This window comes from Zonotrichia albicollis, chromosome 4 (assembly GCF_047830755.1).
Source record: "Zonotrichia albicollis isolate bZonAlb1 chromosome 4, bZonAlb1.hap1, whole genome shotgun sequence".
Taxonomy (NCBI): domain Eukaryota; kingdom Metazoa; phylum Chordata; class Aves; order Passeriformes; family Passerellidae; genus Zonotrichia; species Zonotrichia albicollis.
The window spans coordinates 47,117,123-47,130,529 of record NC_133822.1 but is presented as its reverse complement, the minus strand read 5'-3'; the positions used below and the strand labels follow the sequence as shown (position 1 = coordinate 47,130,529).

The window sequence follows — 13,407 nt, the reverse complement described above, 5'->3', positions numbered from 1 at the left end:
CCTTTGCCTTCCTCGGGGTGTTCCCGCACTATTTAGTTGAAATGTAGTTCCTCATCCTGCCTTCTTGGGCAGGAGCAGTAAAGGGCCCTCTTCTGCATGTTTTCGATTCAAGCCCAGTAAAAGACTGCCAGTTTCCAGCGGAACCCTGATATTTAAGCGATCATCGCCCCATTAAACAAAAGAAAGCCTGAAAGAACCGGTACAAGAGCTTGATTCCTACCCTGGCCTGGGGAGAAGCAGCTTCAACTGTACATATAAAATAAATCTTTACCTTCTGCAGCAGTTTGAGTAATGTCTAAAAAAAGACATCTGTACCACTGCCCTAAGGAAACAGCAGGACCTCAATGCATGGAAATTGCAAAAACAGACTTGGGGAAAAAATAAACCAACCAAACAAAATCAAACTGGCAAGGAGCTAAGAGCATTTTTATCACTCTGCTTTTTTGCCACATATTTGCTTATTGTTTGGATTATCCCCCGAGGTTAGCTTTTGAATAAATGAGTAGAAAAGTAAAGTGACCTAAGGTTAATATGAAACTGTTTCATTCTTAATCCTCTGATGTATTAGATGTAAATCAAAATCCCACATAGCTGAATTTGGCTGACAAAGCCAATGTAAACTGAATGCTAGAAGTTTCATACTATGTCTGAGAGCACTGTTTTTAAACATACATTTATCATGGCCATAAAAAAACTCTTCTCACACTAATCTTGGCAGCTAGGAGGCAGATCATGCTGCAGCATGTGCTGTGTTCTAACAGATTAGAGAAAAAAAATCAAGAATGATGATAGCGTCAATGGAGTTTATTTCTGATAACATTTTAAAAAGGATTTCCTCTTATAATCTTTTCCTCTTGAAGTTCAAAGGTAATTTTGATAAACTGCTGAGGGGTAAACAATTTAAGGCAATAAAAGCAATTAAAATTTAGCTGGTTTACCCTTTTTGAGGTAACTGGAAAACACTCAGGAACAAAGGCAACTTGACTAGCCATAAATTAGGCAGAAAAAGAAATCAATATCCTAAACCATCCATTTATATAAAGAATAGTCCCTTCTCCTTAGAGCTGAATGAACTGTATCTTACAGTCTATCCATTCTCATAACCATTTTATGCCTATTTTAACAGTGGCATATGCTGATTTTCAGAAGATCTGAACACCATTCACCAATTGCCTCCACCAGCAGTTCACAGCCATTTGAACCTAAATTCCTTGCACAAATATCTGTGTCTCCAGCTGACTGTGCAAATACAAGGTACCTCAAAAACAGTTTGAGCAATGTAAGAGAATTCCTGCCTTTTCACCTGTGTTTTGCACCGATTTCTTTGCTCCTGATGAGGTCTCTGCTCATGTGACACACTATCTTGAAACTCTCCTACTAAAGCAAACAGATTAAAATGCATTCACCTATATAGATAGAGCAGCTTAATAAAATACTGAGGTTATGTAAGGCATAGGACACTAGGCTAAACCAACAGAAGACCAATTTCTAACAATTCACCTGTTCAGTTTTGGTTGCTGCTCCACTGCTGTAAGCAAATAGCCATTTAATTCCAGGTAAATGCACTAACCAGTAGTGAGGAAAATCACATTTGATTTGAGAGTGCCATGTTACACTGTAACAGCACTCAAAAAACTCTGCCCCCACCCCACAACACTGCACTGTAACACTTAAGGACATTAACACACAGCCTGTATCTGTATAATTTAAGGTGAGCTTTTTCTCGTTCTCAGTACTGACAGTAAACTGCAATTAATCATATGAAAAAATGGAGACTAGTGTGGAAGGCCAATATTTTCATCAAACATACAGGAGAAAGAGGCTAAATTCATTCTACTTCACCTTTCCATGACAAAGCACTGAATGTCAGATTTTGAACCCAACTCCAAACACTGATGGACATACTCTAATATACAGACTCACAGCACACTCTTTATTCCCGGTGAAATTCACCTAAGCATGTGGTCAGAAGCAAACACGCAAAACATTCATTTAAATTTGTACTCTGTAAGCCAGCAAGTATTAACAGCCACTTAAAACACTATGTTTGACCAAAAAATCCAGATCAGTCAAAAGCTACAAGACTAGTGCAGATGAAATACTGACAGTTCCACGATAAAATTAAATATTGTGCAGAATTTGCCAGTAAAGAATAACAAACTTTGTTTTCCTAGATGCAAGTCATAACTGAACTTATGCAAATGTTTCTTGCATTACTATTTTGAGAAACCACATTCAACAGCTAGGCACACTACAATACCACACTCAGATTTTACATTACTTTTCTTGAAATACATATTTAAACCATTGCATTTATATAAAATGCTTCACATCTGCTACCATTACTAAGGTTTCAGTAAATACCAGGCAGGTTCTGCAGCCATTCCAGAAATAGCTGATGTGAAGATGCCTCCTACTGTCAAACCTAAAACACTACAGTCTGAAAAAGTGACCTTGGGTGTAGACCTTTCCTGTCAGCAACTCCATCTCACAGATACCTGTATATACCCCTCAGTAAATGAAGCATAAATGAAACATTTACCATAACTAACAACCACACTGTGCCAGGCCTTAGCATTCCCTAAAACCCCTGGAAGTACCAAATAAATAAACTGCAGGCAATTCACCAGCTATTGGCATAGCAGCTTCTCCAGCCTGGCTTTTTCAAAGTCCTTTGCAGCACTTCCAAGGCAGTGGTTTTCCAAAAATATTCCAACTTAAGCTCACACATTGTAGAGACAAACTAGGCTGTAAAGGAGCTTTTAAGGTTCTCAAATTTGACCACTGCAGTAAAACATGCTATGAGTTCAGAACAGTTTCTCCACTACAGGGCAAATGTAAATTTGAGCAATTACTTGCCAACACGAGCACACAGAAGCAAAGCTCATAAGAGAAAGTTCAGGACTCAGCCCCTCCTGCAGCTGCAGAGCCAACTTGTGTTGACAATTCACAGGCTTTAGTCAGACACCTGCGAACACAAGAGCCCTTCTGCCACAGCCTCTCAAACCTTGTCTGCCTGTCCCTGGTGTACACAGGCACAGAAAAATATGGAATAAACAGCTTGTCTGTGCCTGGTGTACCCTATCTTGTCTGCTTTACTCACTCTGATCTCCCTACAAAAGCTGAGATGCGGAGTTTCACATCACAGTGATGTGAAACACTACCAGGCCTGAGCAAAGGTCTGACAAGGGGATTTTTAAGAGCAATGAGACAAATGTCACATGGACAAATTTCTACCTCTTCTTGTTAGTGTATAGAAGACTGTATTATTTTCAGTAGATAATTTATGCTCAATTTAGGCAAGCATTACCAATTAAAAGTCAATTCTTTCAACATCCTCTTGATGTTGTGGGGAACCTCAAACAGGTTACTGAGCAACTATTAAGAAATGAAAATGGACATATGGTTGCAACTTCTCTGAACTGTAAAAATCTTGGATTAGAGAAGACCAAATCTGTACAGAAAAAAAAGAGAAAGTGCTGTAGAGCTGAGTCTACCTACTCCAACATCCATGTGGCTCTGGACCCAACCTAGCAGACCATCAAGGCTATTCATGCTTTCATTATCAGGCTATCCCTTTTGTACTGAAGGGTGTCGTATTTTGCTTCCTTAAGCTGCTGAGTGTCACAGCACAATCCTCTGCCCAAAAGAAGGCATTTGGTAAACAGCTGCTGCATAGACACCTTTGGAAATAGGAAACCTTTAGCAGAAGGGTTAATCATTCATCTGCATATACGTTTTCTATCAATTTCCACATCAGGCTAACAATGGGCCCTGAAACACAGGGGAAGTTTTGAGTATCAGCTTGAAGGTGAACACATTAATTCTCTCCAGTTTTCTACATTCTGCTGGCTTTTTCCACTTAAAAAGCAAAACCTTGCAGAATTACAGTATCAGCTATTAGTTTCAGGAACATCAATTTCAATAACCCAGAAGAGCATCCAAGCTTATGAAGCTAGGAGACACTAGTAAGCAGTGTTGCTATGCCCAGTGTTCAAATAATCCAAGATAACACTTCTAACTGCACCAAAAAGTAAACTTCTACCACTTCTAACTCCAAAAATTAAAACTTTGGAATGCTAAGCTTAAATCTGGGCTCCTTTATTTCAAGATGCTGTATTTTTTTACTTTTTTTTAACATGAACAAAGTTGTTTCAGACAGGCAAACTCCTCAGTTCTAATCTAATCTAGATTGCTAAAAGCAATTATGAAAGAATTGCAAAGAAGCCTCCGACTCCACCAAGCATAAGCCCCAAAAACCCCTTCCCTGTCATCCAAAGTCTCACTTAATTCTCTCCTCTTTCCTCACCCACCTCCCACTTTCCCACCCCTCCAATAATTCTCCCTTCAATACAGCAAACAAAACTGGACAGAAGACACTATTTACACAGCTGTTAAATTATGGTGCATTTCTGCAACTGCTGCCAAAGACAGCAGTTCCTATTTCAGTGACACATTTTCCCAGCCAGAGCCTGTTAACAAGGTAAATTACCCTCCTCAAATATTAGAGGAGATTCTCTACACCTGGTATAAATGAAAAGTGAAAAGAATGAGTCACGACACTCCAATCAATGTTGAAAGTTTAATGTTCCTGCTACATACTGCCTTTCAGAACTGCTAAACAAGAGTGTCATTAATAACAAAACTACAGTAAGCACCAGAACAGTTTTAATTTAACCAATGCCATAAGAACTGGCACCTCATTTATATTCTTCTTTTTGCTGCAGTCTGGAGAGCACAAGAACTGCTGATTTAGAACTAGCATGTCATTCTGGAGAGAAGCTTACCAAAATCTGTCAATAGGATGCATTCATGACCCTGGATCTTGCAGGCTGCAGGTGTGCATCTAACAACTCCCCTTCTCAAATATTGTATCCCATTGTATGTTATGAAGGTGTTACATGAGAAAGTAATCAAAAAGCAAGCCAAATTTGTTAAGTAGTGAATTTTGAAACTTACAACTTTTAAGAGTTAATTTTCTTTTAAAAATACAATTACCAGATGCTGTTAGCAAAAATGGGCTAGATCTAAGTAAGGACTTCAGAGACTTCCCATATCCAGATGTATGAACTCCAAAGCCCCATCCTAATGACTTTTCAAGCTCAGAACATACCATCACAGTTTGGTCTCTACATGTCCTCAAGCTGAAACCTAATCTTGGGAGATGTTTAGAGAAGAGATCATGTGAAACCCAAACACCTGGCAGGGTCAGGGATAAAGGATAAGCATAAGCATATTCTGATAGCACAAAAAACACAACCATATCTACTTTAACACATAGCTACTGAGAGTATTTGTTAACCTTTCATAACTGCTTTTTCTATGCTATGATCTGTGTTACCTAAAAACCACCTCCTAACATCACAGCTTCAATGGTCCTGCTTTACATACAGCTATAGATAATGAGCTCCTTCTCCCAAATCCACAGATACCTGGAGAGGAGAAGCCTGACAGGGATTCTGAAATGAAGCAGTGTGGTATTTAGGCCTTCAAGGAATTAAAAAGAAAAATCAATAACAAAACTAAAACATTTTAGTGAGAGGACACTAGATCCACATCTTCTTGAGGGGGGCTGAGGATTTAGAAGGGCACTTGGGATAAGCTTCATTCTGTATTACTTACCCTCCAGGGAAGAGACATGCTACAGAAACTCTTCCATCAGCCCTATCCTCACGTGGTCATTGCCTCCTCCTTGCCCTGCTCTGTTAAAACCTTTATGGCTAGGTGTGTAAGTGGCACAAAAAACAGTAGCTACTGCAGAAATAGATCAATTTCCAACACTACAAGGACTATTCCATCCCCGAAAAAGCTATCTACTTGCTTAGAAGATTAGAATATATATTTAGTTGTGTGAAGGACAAGACAGCATGGACTATACTAGCATGCTACTGACCAGCAAAACTCAGAATACATCAGTTCACAGCCTCCTTCAGCTCAGTATGTTTAAATACACATCTCACCAAGCACCTCCACTGCTAGGCTACAGGCAAGGTAAGAATGAGACGAGAAAGATCTTCTAGCCCATGTGTTTCAACTGACAAAAATATCCAATATGGACAAAGTATGAACCAGAATGTGCAAACACAAGCACAGTGAACAGAACATTAGGTGAAGAAAGCAGAATTTCTTTGGGTTGGTTTCCTCATAGATGTTTGACACAGTGAGGACAAACTAGAATACAGCCATGTGTTGCCAGCACTCCCTTTGACTGCAGGGCATGCTTTGCACAGGACCACCTAGCTCCATCTACACAGACTGAAAATCCAAGGCACTTCGCTCCAGATTTCATACTAATAGGCAATGCCTTAGGGTCAGGCACAGCAGCACCGAAGTCCTTTATCAGATCTAGCCCCACTTCTAAGAACTTGTCTTCTCTAAAATGGCAGTGTGGACCAATCACTGAAACATTGAGCTCAGATTCACAAGTATCACACTGCAAGTGCAAAGTATAGATCTAACTTTCCAAACTATTGTGTTTGTTTTTCAAATGCTATATAATTTACTTTTCAGTAATTATCAGCTTTTTTTTCTAGTAAAACATGAACTGCAGCATGTAAGATATGCATTACCAGTTTACACATGCAGATACACAAGTAATAAAACAAGACTAGCTTCTTAAAATACAAGGTTTTATTCACACCCCTGTGGTAAACAATAACCCTAATATGACTAGGTTTCTTTTGTAGATCACTATGTCACATAAAATACAAAACCCATAGCATAAACAAGCTGACAGTTATGAATGTTTAAATGTGATCTCGTCAGGAAATTAAAACAAGTTATACTAGTCTTCTCAAGTAGTCAAATTCAAAATGCATCATCATCTCTGTTAGTACAAGTCACTGCCATTTCTATAACAAAGTAATGAAGGCACAGCTAGTGCAAGCAGACTTAAACCCGTTCAGACTACTGGGCTGAAAAAATACTTTGGTTGGTTCTTCAGGAGAGAGTTTTCTCTAAACAAATATTGGTCTCAGTTAACAGTTCTGATCATCTTCACAGCTGCAGTCTAATAGCTACATGACAAAGACTTCACAAGAACCAAACTATGTAGCAATGAATTAACATTCATGCTTTAGGGCATTTACTGCATTCTACATATTGGCAGAAAATTATACTGTTAAAATGCTAGGTAGATTGAACCTACATTTTAAACTGGTTCTTAAGTGTTCGATTTCTTTTTTTAACAAATTGGTTACTTAATTCTACCAAGATACAAAACATAAGGCTGTAAGTAACTAATAGTTGTGTTTAGGCTATTACAGTGCAGGTAATCCTCAAGGCCACAGACACACTGCTTCACTGCTGCTTGCATTCTGCTGGGTTTTGATCCTTCTGTTGAAAAAAAAAAAGGAAATACAGTTTAGAGAAACAGTATTTAAGAAGAACTATCAATATTGCTAAGCATGCTTTCTCAAGCTGCAATATTCTTCTGAAGTTCTTCCATCTTATCCCTTGCACTAATTGTCTAGCATTTGCAACACTACCGTCATTGGATGCAGCCAAATCCACACTGCATTTATTCTGGCTTTGTTGGCACATCAGGATACAATCCAGAATAAAAACCTGTTCAGAACTAAGTGTGGTGAAGTACTCTAAAAGACACTGTAACTGGAAAAAGGAGAAGAGTGAGGTGCAGCAACAAACAATCAAGCTCAGAAGAAGCATGCAGACCCTCTTCACAGTTTGAGACAAAAGAAACTTCCTATGGGTGGTAACAAGAGCATGGCCTTATGCCAGAAGACACTGTACAGCAATGCAATGAAATGCCAAATCACAGTTCCTAATGCCCTGGAAGCATCTTTTGCAATAAATTCCAGTTTAAAAATTCTAACATGGAAAACTTCTGTTTGTGAAACAGGCAGCCTGTATATGGGAATCACAGTCACAGTAATATGGGAATTCAAGAAAGTTTTTGGGAGGGGCAGAGTTCAGTTGCAGATTTTACTTCATCACCTTCCCTGGTCTGGATAGCTATTCTAGGAGCACAGTGCTTCAATAAATTCAGCTGGCTTACAGCCTGAGATCAGCTGGTACACCACTATAGCACTACTACTACCTCCAGCCTTTGAGCAGCACTCTGAGCCTAGTCTTGCCCTTTCTCAGTTTTGTTTCACGGAGAAAAGCAATCTGAAATGGTGGAAATAAGTCCAACTTGCAGCTGTTTCATTTGGATTTCAAAACTTTCTTGACTAGGAACCAATCTGAATACACTACAGCAGATCAAACATCACCAAGATGGCTGCACATTTTGATCACAAGTTTGTACCCTGCCTTTCTATGTACAAAGCTAAGATTAATGTAATTTTCTCAACAGTACTTTGATAGCAGCTCAAGCCATTCCTACTGAAAAACACTAATTTGAAATGACAAGCCCTTTTAACAACAGGCATTTTGGAGCACTTCAGACTTCATGATTGCAACTTTCACCTGCCACATCAGATGCTTTCATGTGGCCAGAGGCTCCTTTATCTCAGCTATCAAAAAGCTATGAATTGAGTGGCTCACAATTGTTTTTCCAGTCTGATTAATGATTTTTCCCTTCTCATGGAATAAGAAAGCTTCCAGTTGCTCTTGGGGCTGTTCACATTTTAGGACTTGGCTGTAGATGCATTGCTGAACCTTGACTTCTGCTATCTCAAACAATGAAAGATTTGCCATTGACCTAACATGAAAGAGCGTATTTTGTATTCTGCTGGGAAAACCTGTGCCAGAGCCAGCTTGTAGCAAGCCCCCAAAAACTGAAGCTGGATGACACAATTCTCTCCATGTCCTTACAACCATTTTGCAATGTTCATTAGGCAGCAAATTGGTGCAAGACAAGTTTATAGAAAACCAAGCCTGACTAACCTCAATGCTCAAAGCCAAAAGTTACTTTTACAAAATGACTCCTGGAGAAAGGACTTTTACAAAGTTTCTCTACCAATTCTACTCTGTCAGAATTAGGCCCAAAACAGTCTCAAAACACTCAAAACAAAACATGCTCACCCATAGAAACTATTGGTTAAATACTTAATCTAAAATCAAGATTCAACACACATAAAATTTTAAATGTCTCTACGCATACACAAACTTTAAACATTCATTTTAATGTCTTACTTTTGGTTCATAATCAGGATCATTTTCTTCATCTGCTTCTTCTTCTCCCTCCTGAAAAAAAACACTTCATATTTCTCTAGCTTAACCACATTCAGCTTCCGGAGCCATTTTCATGAAAATTAAGATTAAACTGTACTCAGAAATACATCCATTACCACTTTATGTTATACATATTGTATTAGTTTATCCTCCAATAATGTGTATCTTTTGAAATCAGCGGCAGCCTAATTTTTAAGATACCTTGAAGGCTGTCTTAGCTTGGTTTGGGTTTTTTTTTTGTTGCTGTTGTCTTGCTGGTTGTTTGTTTTGTTTTTTGGGTTTTTTAAATTATTCATCTGAGATCCACCAAACAGTATGTTTTATCTTATTTCAGAAGTAATTCTTAGTGTCCACAGCACTCAAAAACTAAAGGAACTCTTATTCTAGATAACAAACTACAACACGTAAACTATTTTAATCAGGGGCATCTGTCATCTTACCTCATCATCTGCCTCTTCACCTTCTTCATCATACTAGAAAAGAAAATAAATAGTTTTGATAATTTCATAAATGCAGCTATCTATCGCTCAAGTAAATGCCAGAGACCACTCCATATTGTGATCTTAAGAGAATCATACAATGGTTTGGGGTGGACGGGGCCTTGAGGGTCATCAGCTCTAACCACCCTGCCATGGGCAGGGAAACCTTCCACTAGACCAGGTTGCTCAGAGTCTCATCCAACCTAATCTAAATCTAGACTCTTTTAATTTGAACCAAGAAGCTCCTGTGTCTGTCAGATTTAAAAACACTTTGTGCATTAGCATGAGCAATGTTCAACTTCCCCCAGTGAGCTCCGGCAGAGCAGACTGTCCCCGTTCCGTGCAGCCCGGGAGGAGCTGACTGCCCTGCGGTACCACTGGGGGACAGCAGGGGACAGCGGAGCCCAAAGCAGCCCGTCCTGTCAGTACCTCCCTCCTCCACAGCCCCAGCCAAGCTTTTGCAACGAGGGACAACAGTTTAGATTCTAAACATTTCTTTTTAAGATGGCATATATCTAAGCCATCTTAACAGTCAAACTGTTCTTGTTTAGCCGAGGCTGCGACAGAAAAAATCTTTTATACCTGTATAAAGTTCTGAGGTCTCACGTTTTGACAATTTCAAGCTTAGCTCTTTTAAAACACTTAAGCTTTTGCAGAACTTGCTTTGATTATTTTGGCATGCTTTGAATGTGCTTATCTAGCTTTTTTTTTTTAAAGTAAGAGAGTACTTTTGAAAGGACGAGACTTGAAAACTTCATAGCCCAATGTCACTGTAAGCACAAAGAACAGGCTTAGCAGCTAGAAAAAGTCTCATTTGTTCTCTGGCAGTTCATTACAGTTCCACAAAGTATTGGGTACACTTCTCTAGGAATGCCTTAAATACAAAATGCTACTATGGCATCCTCTAGATGATCAGCTTCTACCATTGCTTTTGCCAAAAAACTCTGAAGTCACTACTTCAAAGAAGAATTATTTTTATACTGCTCTTCCTGAACAATCTAGGAAGGTCTGCTGCAACTAACATCCCATTCTAAAGATACCAATGTAAGAAATTACTCAAGCATGAAACAGCATTATTTGAAGGTTTTTAGTGCTCTGAATGAATATTATACTTACGTCATCATCATCATCTTCAATAGCTTCTCCAGTGAAGTACAGTACTGACCGGGGCACTATACGTTCACGCAAGAAGTGACCTATTTCAAAGTCTGCAGCAAGGATTGCCTCGGAATCATCATCCTGCAGAAAACAGTATTATTTCCTAAACTATAAGATGGTAGCTACTTTTGATATATACACACAAGTTACATGGTTTTGATGTGGGTCAGATTTATACAGATCCCATTACTGATTTTTTTGTTCCAGGAGCTGCTTTAGAGAACTAAACCTGAGGAGCCAAGCTCGACACTCTGAACAGCCCACCTACATTATACAGGGAGGTTCAGAAAGCCTAATTATATACCATTCTGGAGTTTCTTTTATTCCAAGTATAAAGATTATTTAATATCTCCCAGAGACTTTCAGTTCATATGCACAATACTCTTAAATAAGTGAACAATAGCCAGGTAAGCCTATCACAATAAAGATTTCACAACCTACTTCTGATTCCTACAGTGCATCCCCTTGATTCCCATAAGACAAAGCCACTACTGAAGCACTTGAACACTTCAAAACGCTCTCTGATCCAATCTGAGACTTGCACTCCTCTTGTTTTCATACCAAGTGTTCTGCTGTCACCCATCTGAGCAATTACTTTTTGTTTTTCTAAATGTTATGAACATACAGTTTTTGGTCTTCATGCCAACTAGAGTTCATACAGCATGCCTCTGGAAGCTTTAATTTCATATTTCTTACTCAAACTGCATAATATATTCCCTACTGTTAAGTATTTTTGGTAGTTTTTCTCGTTACAAAAACGATGGGTTATTACCATAGTGAGCACACAGAAAAGCAGGCTCTTGCAGTTTTCTGTTCCTGTTTTATTACTTTCAAGAGTTAACAGCTTGAGAAAATTTAACAGAATAAAACACAAACTGGATACATTCAGCCATTAGATAAAATCATCCAAAGAACACCTGAAGAGAGAGACTTACACCACCCATTAGATCAAAGACTAATAACGTAGATCACTACATTTCTACAACTGTTAACAATCCACAAGGTAGCTTTCAGGAAGCATAAGCTATTAAAGTTGACTAAACTAAACTCTACCATCCAACTCAAATATTCCTCCTGAAAAAGAAAACTCAAATACATACTAGTCTTCATAAGTAGTCTCAGTAATAGACAGAAGCAGTTAAAGCTGAGGCTGTTTAACAAATTTTAAAATTCCATAAACACGCCATCATTATTTTTTAAATAAGCCAACTTACCAGATCTCCACTTTCAGGAACTGTAGGAAAAAAAAAAAAAGCAGAAGAAACAAGTGAGTGAGATACATTCTACATCTAAAGTTAATACATGTAGCATTAACTAGTGTTATATTACTAGCGTTTAGTTTACCTTCAGGAGGACTGAAGAAGTTGAAGAAAGAGTCATTGGAAACAGTTTTTGTAACTGTCCTGACTGTTCCACGGCCCTTATGTTTTTGCTTCTTCTTAATGGTTTTCAAAGTAACATTCTTTCCTTTTTTCCAGTCTATTTGGCAACTAAAGAGTAAAAACAAAAAACCAAATTACAGCGAAAAAACCCACAACCACCTACAGCTTAATACCATTCCCCTTGTTACGAGTATCTACTGAGACTATCACAACTGCAAGAGATACAGGGAAGAAAGGACTAAATAAATACTAACTTAATATTCTATCTTTTCATTAGTTTATCGGTTGAGAACAAGAGTAACAGGTTAATTTTAGGATTACTTCCATCCCGAATTTTTTCCTTCTCCACTCAATCTCTGAAATGCTAATTTTCATTAGCTACCAAATAGTGCCTAGTTTTCTATCAACAGCTAGTACTGCACTAATTTTAGAGCCTCCCATCCATTGTAAAGCAATGTGATATTTGGGCATATTAGTAATATGCCAAAGTTCACCACACCTATCCTTATAATCAGTAAGTCCCTAAAACAATGCATCAAACAAGCATGTAGGTTTTGGCTGATTTTGAGTTGTTTGTGGGGATTTTGTAGTCTTGTGTTATATTCATTTGTTTGGGTTTTGGGTTTTTTTGGGTTAACTCTATTTTGCTTACAGAGCAAAATCATGCCTACAGGCTTCCCTAACAGTCAAAGCATTCAGGTGACAAGTAAATGAAAAGTCACATCAGTGAAAGTAACTGCATTTGCAGAAGTTTCTTTTACAGACTCAAAGGAATTCAGTGAGTTGCTTTGGGACAAGAAGGGGCCATCCTAGCTACAAGAGAAAACAAGGACTAGGAGTTAATAATTTTTATAGAAGCAGTGGCAACTCACACCAAACCCTGTCAAGATTCATGATTTGCCAATCAGTCCAAACTGGGGAAAACAAAGCAGTTTAATCAAAGCTACCCAATCATTTAAAATTAAATCTTACAGGACTTTGGAAAATATGTTAAGTGACTGGGAAATAAAGAGGCAAAAAGTCAGTATGAGCAACTGGAGATTAATTTAAAGAGTAAAACCAACACTGTTTTAAGAGTAAAAACCAACACATACAGACTATGCAGTGAAAGTCTGTAACTCAGTTGTTATCACTCAGAAGAGCAGTCAGAACACTAGAGACTTGAACACAAAAGTTACTGAACAGGCCCAAGTGTACTTGTAAGAATAATTATGTACAACATAGTTTTCTCTCATCCCTCTGTTCACAAA

The 13,407-nt window shown here is 38.4% G+C and overlaps 1 protein-coding gene across 2 annotated transcripts in view; it reads right to left on the bottom strand.

Annotated features, from left to right (window-relative positions):
- Positions 1-4,568: 4,568 nt before the first annotated feature.
- The window catches only part of NAP1L1 (nucleosome assembly protein 1 like 1), a 29,667-nt gene continuing 20,828 nt past the window's right edge, over positions 4,569-13,407 (bottom strand). For both annotated transcript variants that reach the window (XM_074539708.1, XM_074539707.1), the window contains exons 10-15: positions 12,120-12,265; positions 11,990-12,009; positions 10,734-10,856; positions 9,579-9,611; positions 9,100-9,150; positions 4,569-7,335 (exon numbers count right to left, since the gene is read on the bottom strand). In XM_074539708.1, the coding sequence (XP_074395809.1) occupies positions 7,300-7,335; positions 9,100-9,150; positions 9,579-9,611; positions 10,734-10,856; positions 11,990-12,009; positions 12,120-12,265 (409 nt within the window). In that variant the 3' untranslated portion in view covers positions 4,569-7,299. The remainder of the gene's footprint in view (positions 7,336-9,099; positions 9,151-9,578; positions 9,612-10,733; positions 10,857-11,989; positions 12,010-12,119; positions 12,266-13,407) is intronic.